Here is a 9,834-nt window from a genome sequence, read left to right as displayed (position 1 = left end):
TCTTAATCAGGATATTAATAAGGAACTAGCAGTTTATGAAGCTTTTGGAATAATCCACCAATTTTTTAAAATTAAACACTATCTAAAGATTTGCATTGAAGCGTTTTTTTTTGATAGTGATTTTAATCACTGTCAGATATCATTATACTTGATCCAACTATGCCACGTCACCACTGTGCCGCGACCCCCCTGTGCTGGGTTTTATTATATCTAAAACTGTTTGACGAAGTAGTATTGTTAGTAAGCAAAACTTGAAAAAAATAGGTATTATTCATATATGTTTAGACTTTATTTTTATAACTGTATGTACATATACATAAGTATAACTATGTATATACATATATACTAATAATATTATGAAAATTAATATAATATGTGAAATTTATACCTTTTAATTAGAATATTGATTATAAGTGAGTTTATTTATGAGAATTTTAATATCAGTTTAATGGTAGTACAATTTTTTTTCAGCATTGATACAAAGCTGAAAAGTTATTGCTATTACTATGAAATGTTTTTTTATGCTTGCCGATGTAAATTCTCAGCACTCACTGATCCAGTTTTAATGAACACAATATGTCATAAGAATCCAATTTTCATCTAATTGAACAAATTGTTCCCGAAAATTGAAAAAATTAAAAACCATTAATTTTAGAAATTTAGAAAAATATCTTCAAGTTACATTATTAAAAAAATGATATTTTTCAAATTTTTTTCTGTATTTTAAAAATACTTTACGTTTTTAAAAAAACACTTATGATAATGAAATTTTAATACAATATACAAGAGAAAATAAGATTTCTTTGATGTACTTTTTATAAAAAATCAACAAAAAACATAACTACAAGAGTCGCTTGAAAGAAACCACCCACGTTTTTAAAAATAATTATTTTTAGGCAGACTAATTTTTCAAAAAAAAAATTATATTTTATAATGTTTTGGGAGAAAACAGAAGAAATACCAAAAGAATAGCAATTAGCAATAATTTGTCCAATCTATAAAAAGGGAGATGTTTCAAGCTATCAAAAATACCGAGGAATATCACTGTTGAACACAATGTATAAAATATTATCAGGTATCATATTAAACAGGATTATTCCTTATACAAAAGACATTATTGGAAACTACCAGAGTGATTTTGTGAGAGGAAAATCCATCATAGACAACATTTTCAAGGTTAAAGAACTAGTTGAGAAACATTACGAATTCGATAGGGACCTAAATTTATTATTTGTTGACTATAAATAAGCATATGACTCAGTAAATAGAGAGGTTCTGTGGAATGCACTCATAAACCGTCCAAAACAGTGAAAATGATCAAGCTATGTATGGATAAAACGAGATGTAAAGTTAAATTCAACCAACATACGTCAGATTAATTTGAGGTTAAGACCGGACTCCGACAGAGAGATGCATTATCTCCAGTGCTTTTTAATATAGCACTGGAAACGTTAGTAAAGAAAACGAAGAACAAGTTTGATGGGTTAAACTTGGAAGATAACATAAGACAATGCGGTATTTTAGCGTATGCAGATGATATTATCATATTAGAATCAAATAAACAAGAAGTCATAATGGGCACTAAGGAACTAATAAAAAATAGTAAAGACATCGGATTACAAATCAACGAATCAAAGACTAAATATATGGTAACATCAAGACGAGAAAACTATGGAGAACATTTAGAAGTTGAGAATTTTAAGTTTGAAAGGGTACATAGTTTTAAATATTTGGGTGTTACACTAAATAGCAAAAATAATAAACACGAAGAAATTAATATATGAATTACTGCAGCGAATAAATGCTATTGTGGGTTAACGAGCATATTTAAGTAAAAACAAGTATCAATCAAATCGAAAATTACATTATACAAGCTAATTATCAGACCTGCTCTTTTATATGTTTGTGAAACATGACCAACGACCAAAGGAGATAAAAACAAAATAGCAATTTTTGAAAGACGAATATTAAGAAGAATATATGGGCCAATAAGAAATAATATCACACAACAATATGAAAGTAGAAGTAACATAGAATTACAACAACTGTGTAAAGAACCAGACATAGTAGCAGTATTACGTTATAGAAGAATCACATGGGCTGGCCACGTATGGAGGTCAAATAGCCTAATGAAAGCGGTATTAAAATGGAAACCCAGTGGGGAAAGACCATTAGGCAGACCAAAACAAAGATGGATAGATAAAGTAAAAAAGACTTTAGAAGAAATTGGAATAGAAGATATGGAAACAGAGGCAAAGAATAAAGATAAATGGAGGCAAATCTGTGTTGTGGTAATGGGCCTCAATGGCCTTTGAAAAGTCGAAAAAAAATATTTCGGGAGGTGTGACAAATTGTAATCATCATAAAATAAAAGTTTTTTAGGAATACTTTGTTATTAAAAAAAGAAGAATGATCATACGATATTTTTCCTATGAGTTTGGTTTTAAAGCCAAATATTACAATTTTTTTATAAAAATGCATTAGAAATTGCCGATGCATATTTAACAATAAAACAAAATATTTAATATTTTAATGAAATTTAAAATCATTGGAAATATTGTGTTGTATAATTGTAATGATGATAATTGTAATTTTATAATTAATGTAAAATAATAAAATGAATTCAAATTGGGTTTAATGCTTAACAGTTATTTTTTCAATATTATGTTAGGTATCCTTGAAATAATTGGAAAAGTTTTGTATCTCATAATTTACTTTTACTGATAACAACAAATATAAAACGTTTTACCTAATAAAAATAAATTATGCCATCATCTAAAAAATATTTGTCGTTTTAGAAAATTAAATACATAAATAGAGTTAGATTATGTCTTTAAAAATTTTGAAATAAGAATAGTTCTTAATAATTATTATATTACGTTCTCGCTTATTGTCACTGATCTTATATGAACTGTTTTTTGAAGTGCCACCCATAAAAATATTGAAACTTTTATTTAAAATCTCTTAAAAATATTATTACAATTTTAATGTAGATATCTATTCAAAATTAAATAATATTTAATAACATTTTAGATATTATCTAAAATTTATTTATTTTTTGTATGAAATGTATGAAAAAAACACAAGAATTAATCAAATAAATATAATTAATTATAATATTTAGTATATATGCACAATTTAAAATTAGCGTGGTAAACTATTAAATCCAAGTTGTTCAAAATCGTTTGTTTGAACTTCATTAAAAAAAGAATACAGAAAATCACATATAGATTCATAAATATTTCTGTTATCAACTATATTATTATTTCGAATTTGATCATACACTTTTGACTTAATCGAATATTCGTTTATAATATTAATTGGCATTTTGCAATATCTCAAATGATACTTTACGGCTATTTTTATATTATCATCTATATTTGTTTTACGTTCTCGTGTAATATCATTAAAAAACGATTTTGTTAAAATAGAACTATGACTTGAATAAAACATATCTGGATAATATTTACTTCTTAATTTGCAAATTAACTCTATAATAGATTCTACAAGGATTTCACCTGATGTATTTTGTGATCGTTTTATTATGCTTTTCGATGTTTGTCGCAATGTAACCAAAGCAAACAGCATATTTTTTAATGTAAGGTTGACTTTTTCTAAAATTGTATATAATTTAGCTGCACACTCGTTTTCGAATTCTTTTTCGCAAACACTTATTATAGCTCCCAAAGTAGCATTAAACGTTTGTACTATTTCGATATACCTACATCTTAATGTTTGTATTATACTTGATCGTATATAATTATAACTTGAAGCATTTAAAGTACATATTAAATCATTAATGCAAACATGATTTCCATTAATTTTTGTAGTTATATTGCTATATGATTTCCAACCAGGATACTGAAGAAGTTTATTGAAAAGTTCAATACCTTTCTCTATAGTAAATGGATGAACCTCACGAGGTTCATATCTATAAAGATTTAATAAAAATATTAGTAGACGTATAAATTGGACAAGAAAAAACTAATCTTCATTATAAAATAAAAATATTTTACGTATTGAATTAAGTCATCTTATTATGTTTTATAATTTAAATGCTTTGAACATTTATTTTTAAGATTATAATTTTGATATGAATTTGAGTGCATGAACTGATGCACATAGATATATATATATATACATATATATTTATATATATACATATATACATATATATATTTATATATATATATGTTTTATACATAGACTGTAGAGTATATACATAATTGTGTATTGGTGAGCAAATAATTTAAAAAATGTTTTTATCTGATTGATAATTTTAATTTGGGGTATGTTTCAGTACTTTTTAAAGATAAAGTAAAGGATAATTTAAATTATGATAATATATTGATTGTCTTACCTGAAATTATTAGTTCCTATTAAATCTCCAAAACCAAGGTCCCTGTAATAATTGTCAACTATTCGTCTATAAAAATTATTGAGATCATTACAAATTAAATTTATATAATTGTCTGGATTATTTATGATTTCATTAATGTTTTTCTCGTCATACTCTGACATCAAAACCATTGGAATAACATTTCTATATCTAGAGCCACACACCTTGTGAAATTCGAAAAGTTTTTGAATTGTTGGTTCGACTATATTTTTATGAAATTTTTTTATATCTTCAAAAACATCAATAATGTCATTTTCGTTAACAAATTCCGGTCGATTCATTTTATCATCTGTATACATGTAAAATAATTCAATTTCATTGTCGATCACTCTTGGATTTATTAAAAATTCGTCAATAATTCGCAAATCTAATTGACTTAGGAATGTAGTAGCGCCCAAAAGTTTCATAAACATGATTGAAGAATTTTTTATAACATCAACTAATCGCACTGTGCATAATTGAAATTGGATTTGGTGGTTTTTGTCTTTTTCCGATTGACACTTATTTATAATAAAACTTAACATGACATCAAATGTTTGCAATATATTAGAGTATTCACAGTTTATAAACTGTATTATATAATTAAGTTTAACAATATAGTTGCTCTCATCAATAACTTCATTTATAACATTATTTACATCAAATTTAAAAGTACCTTGAGTAAATTGTAAATTTGACATTGAATACCACCCAGATTTAACTCGAATATGATTTAAAACATTTATGGTATACATTTTGAAATCTGAACTTTTTTCGTCATAAGTTATTAATGAAACTTGGCTAATGAGTTCAAGTACATATAATAAAAAAGCTAGTGACTTCTTGCACATTTCTAAAATAATAAAATTCAATTGACAACGTTATTGAAACTAAAACACTTATTTAATTCTTCAATGTTATATATTTTTAGAACTTCTATTTTTCACTAATTTTTTATTAATATATTAGTTAAAGTGCATTTACCAATTTATATTTATTCAAGTCAAAAAACTCTATCATGGGTTTATTTTAAATAGAAATGCTTTATTTATTTAATTATATTTTTAGTATTAAATTGATGAGACTTTTTTCAGAAACTCTTGAAAAATTATTAAAAATTTTTAATTTTTATAAAAAAAAATTAATTATTATGATACAAAAAAAAAAAAAAATTATAAAAAATTTTGAACTTCCAGACAGTAAACCAAACTGGTTCTTTGTTACTGATGATTTTCATTTTATTCTTTTGTCTATTACCATATTCTAAATATTCATACTACGACTTAAGAGCTTTATGTATCTATGATTTTCATACTCTTGTATGTCCTCTTTGCTTTTAAATATAGGTGCTAAAATACTATTCCTCCATTCTTTTGACATTTTCCCTTTTAAAACGACTTTTTATTTTTAGCTTTTAGACAACCTTAGATTTTTTTTTAACTTTCTTCGGTTTGTTGGGTACGCATTACGAGAGGACGTTTTGCTACATCGTATTTCTATGACTGATAACGTCTCTCGCACTACCACAACCGGTTGTGTGAGCGATTCATTACGTCGGATGCTAGTCTACGTGATTATTGTGTCTCGCCGAACTATTATCGGTCCTTTCTGTGAATTTTGCGTTCTCGCCACCATTGCTAGCCTTTGCTACGTGGTTCTATGGTGCACCTAGCTCATAGTCGCTTTAATGGATTAACCACTCTGGTGATTCGTCGTGGGTATAGAATTGCTATACAACATCGTGTACATAACAAGTGCCTCCGTTTGTGTCGACTACCCTTGTAGTCTTCAACATTTTGATGTAAAGTACTCCAACTGTTCATTTTTCACCGTCATCAGTCATCTTTCATCTATTGTACGTTACACAGTTAAGTTTTTATTTGTTTGTAATTATTATATTATATTTTACCTATTTTGTTCAGAGATGCCTAGTTGGCCAATTTAGCATTAAGTGACCCCCCAATCCACAATTCTATGATAGTTTACATATATATATATATATATATATATATATATTGTTACTTTAATATATAACTCCTTGTCTTATAATTCTTATTTTTTTATTTAGTGCAAGTACCATCCTCTTATATACAGTCCACTCCCTATTTATTTCTCCGGCATAATTAAATAACCCAACTGAACGTTAACTAACCCGCACATTATAACCGGGCGTTCCGTTCAAACACGGTTATCTAATATTCTGTCTGAAACTGAACAAATAGAAGCATTAGTAATGCATAAATATTGAGAAGTCATAGAAATGTATAGATATTAATAGGCCATTAAAATATTATAAAGTCATATTAATGAATATCCCAGAAAAAGGTGCAATATATAAAGTAAACACGACATTGTAAATTTAAAATTATAGAAAATTATGTTAATATAAAATTTTAAATGTAACACTTAAAATTAGGTTACACCTTAAGTAATTATTATTGTATTGATTATATTATTTTGCTAGTTGGAATACAAGGAAATTTTAAAATTTGTAAAATTAGCATCCTAATACACAAAATGATTGAGTTAACTTGGATCACGACGTTATAAACGTTAACAAATATTTTTTTTTATTACGTTTAGTAGTATTTATTTCTTGATTTATTAGCTGTTAAATATTTTTCTAATCCACCTCTTACTCCTTGTAAGCTTTACCAAATTAATTTTGTTAATGATACCATACATATTTTACTTGCTTAAATTTTAGAATATGATCCAACTAAAAAAAAAAACCCAGCCCAGTGAGGACGTGGCATGTTTGGTGTCAAATATAAAGATATCTGACAGTAATTTAAATCACTATCATAAAAAGCGCTTCGATCCAACTCTGTAGATAGTGTTTAATTAAAAAAACGGTAGCATAGTGGGGTCGAGGCACAGTGTAGAGGAGGCATAATTGGGACAAGTATAGATGATATTTGACAGTGATTAAAATTACTATCATAAGAAACGCTTCGATGCAAATCTGTATATAGTGTTTAATTTTAAGAAATTGGTAGATTATTTCAAAAACAACAATAACACTTATTCCCTTAATTTTATCCCGATTTATAATTATAATATATGAATACGTAATAATTATAACANATATCCTGATTAGTAAGTCTTTGATTTTAAAATATAAAATATGAATAAATACTAATTATAATTATTAAATTTAGTATACAATTAATATTCAGTAATTTATTATTGTAATTTATACGGAGAAATTATAAAAATAATAAAGAAGTTATATTTTGCTTTACTTTTACGTGTATAAAAATTTAAAGGGCTTGATACAATAATTATCAATAAAAACTGTTTGTTACTATAAATAAATGCACTGTACTACAAGGAACTTTCATCAGAAGCAAAAATATACTTTTCTAAATAAACTGTTCGCGTTGTTTTCAAATCTGTAATTAGACTTTTTCTATCNTGTTTTCAAATCTGCAAGTAGACTATTTCTATCACTTCTAATTTTTTATATTATTACTAATTACATATAAAATAATAATTAAAAGAAAAAAAATTTGTTTTCAAATTATTACTGATTTGATTTTTAGTATGTTAAAAATAATCAGTCTAAATTTTCATTTTTACACCCAAAGAAAAACCTCAATCAATTTTGATAGAGAAATTTGATCAAGGGTTTATGATAATGTTTTATTAATACGAACAAAATAATTATTCTTATAAATAATTATTGTTCAAGATAAGAAAAAAAATTATCATATTGATAAATATATCATTACTATTGAATCTATGATATATTTATCAAATTGAACAATGAATTTATTATATAGATCGAGGTTTTTCTCTGGGTGTAACCTATTTTTTTGGTTCATTAAAGTTGATGAAAAATTTTTGATAAAGCTTTGTGAAAGTTTATAATAAAAAAAATTGAATATGTTACCATAACTTTTAGCTCAATTACAAGTCTGAAATTGACATCATTAAATAGAAAATTTTATGAGAATTAAAACAATGTTATTTTTAAGATTAATATGCAGTCAGAAAGTTTTATAATTATTATTTATTGTAAATTTATCAGAAAAACTCATTATTTTTTGCATTTTTATCGTAATAGAACACTTAAATAGAAATCATAGTAATCATTTCTAAGTAATTTTTGATATTTAAAAAGATTCTACTATTGAAATATCCAGAACTGAATTAATTTTAATGATTTACTTTAACTAAAAAAAAAAAAAGTTATTATTTTGAATCCCTCTTGTGGGCAGGTAAAGGGTTAGAATTATAAAAAAAAACCAAATGATAGATAAAGACATGCATCTATATAAAAAAAAAATTATACTGATTTGGTCTTTTTTTATAAAGTTTAACAGTTAACAAAGTTATAAGTTTTATACATTGTACTACAAGGAACTTTCATCAGAAACAAAAATATAATATTCTAAATCAACATTTCGTGATGTTTTCAAATTTGCAATTAGAATTTTTATATCACTTTTGAGTTTTAATATTATTAAAAAATAATATTTACATACAGGCGCGGACTGGGATCAATTTTCTTACCGGGAAACCAAGTTAAAGGGGCCCATAGGCACTTTCCACGGCCGCGGCAAAGCTCCTGGGAGCCCGACCGCTTTTTTGTGCTGGTTGAGCAAAAAAAAAAAAGGTCTTTAATAAAATTTAGGCCAAAAATGGTTACTTAAGTAGTGTATTTTTTAGGCAATATTTTGATTAAATAGTCTAACATCAGTATTAATAAAATTCTTTATTTTTGTTTAAAACCTTTACCATAAATTTTAATTTAAAATAATATATATTTTTTAAGTTATACGTATTAATGTCTCCCTTTGCGCAATAAATGCTATAAACAAACTTTTAACTTAATGGCTGATTTAATCTTAATAAATTAGTTAAATTGAACAATAGTGAAATTATTTTAAATACTTTAAACTAATATAGAAGTTAAGTTTACAAAATATTCAGCAACGTATAGTAAAATAATATGTAGTTTTTGAAAATGTGAATCTGAATGTAAAACTACAAAATTAACAAATATATTCAGTTAAATTTTTAATAATCTAAACATTTCTAAACTTTTCTCACACATGGAATCTATTATTTCGTCATTAGTTATTTCATCTACTAATTCCTGTTCGCAATTCATGATGAATATTGACTCTAAATTTGGTTGAGTTAATGTGCTTCTCAATCGCGTCTTAATCAATTTCAGTTTGGAGAATGATCTCTCACAGGTTGTTTGAGTTAAAGGAATAGTCAACAAAAATGTGTATACGTCGAAGAGTTCTTTATATTCCAAAGAATACATATTAAACTCATAAATTATGTTCGTCACGCACAATAAACACGAGTTACATTTTCTTATATTTGTACATTTTTCTTCAATGTTTTCATTTTGCATGTAATCTTCAAAGTCCGATTCATCTTGTACTGTTTGATTATATATATCGTCTACGTCATTGATATTTGTTTTTGAAATTTTA

At 25.6% G+C, this 9,834-nt stretch overlaps 2 protein-coding genes across 2 annotated transcripts; one reads left to right on the top strand and one right to left on the bottom strand.

Annotated features, from left to right (window-relative positions):
• Positions 1-1,313: 1,313 nt before the first annotated feature.
• Positions 1,314-2,315, top strand: LOC126900871 (uncharacterized). The gene is made up of 3 exons (XM_050676913.1): positions 1,314-1,349; positions 1,392-1,702; positions 1,973-2,315. The coding sequence occupies exons 1-3, from the start codon at positions 1,314-1,316 to the stop codon at positions 2,313-2,315; spliced, it is 690 nt and encodes a 229-aa protein (XP_050532870.1).
• A 766-nt stretch (positions 2,316-3,081) lies between these two features.
• Positions 3,082-5,305, bottom strand: LOC126902251 (uncharacterized). Its single transcript, XM_050679331.1, has 2 exons — positions 4,361-5,305; positions 3,082-3,931 (listed from the first exon to the last, which is right to left on the bottom strand). The coding sequence occupies exons 1-2, from the start codon at positions 5,227-5,229 to the stop codon at positions 3,145-3,147; spliced, it is 1,656 nt and encodes a 551-aa protein (XP_050535288.1). The 5' UTR covers positions 5,230-5,305; the 3' UTR covers positions 3,082-3,144.
• Positions 5,306-9,834: the final 4,529 nt, after the last annotated feature.

This window comes from Daktulosphaira vitifoliae, unplaced genomic scaffold (genome assembly GCF_025091365.1).
Source record: "Daktulosphaira vitifoliae isolate Bord-2020 unplaced genomic scaffold, ASM2509136v1 Scaffold_1, whole genome shotgun sequence".
Lineage (NCBI taxonomy): Eukaryota > Metazoa > Arthropoda > Insecta > Hemiptera > Phylloxeridae > Daktulosphaira > Daktulosphaira vitifoliae.
This window is presented reverse-complemented; position numbering and strand designations above follow the sequence as displayed.

What these genes read in the sequence shown, in the direction of transcription:
- LOC126900871 (XM_050676913.1), top strand. Translation starts at nt 1,314, where the DNA reads ATGATCAAGCTATGTATGGATAAAACGAGATGTAAA. An exon ending in TGGATAAAACGAGATGTAAA is followed by an intron (nt 1,350 to 1,391) that starts GTTAAATTCAAC and finishes TTTGAGGTTAAG; the next exon opens with ACCGGACTCCGACAGAGAGA. An exon ending in TTAGAAGTTGAGAATTTTAA is followed by an intron (nt 1,703 to 1,972) that starts GTTTGAAAGGGT and finishes ACGAATATTAAG; the next exon opens with AAGAATATATGGGCCAATAA.
- LOC126902251 (XM_050679331.1), bottom strand. Translation starts at nt 5,229, where the DNA reads ATGTGCAAGAAGTCACTAGCTTTTTTATTATATGTACTTGAACTCATT. An exon ending in ATAGGAACTAATAATTTCAG is followed by an intron (nt 3,932 to 4,360) that starts GTAAGACAATCA and finishes AAATCTTTATAG; the next exon opens with ATATGAACCTCGTGAGGTTC.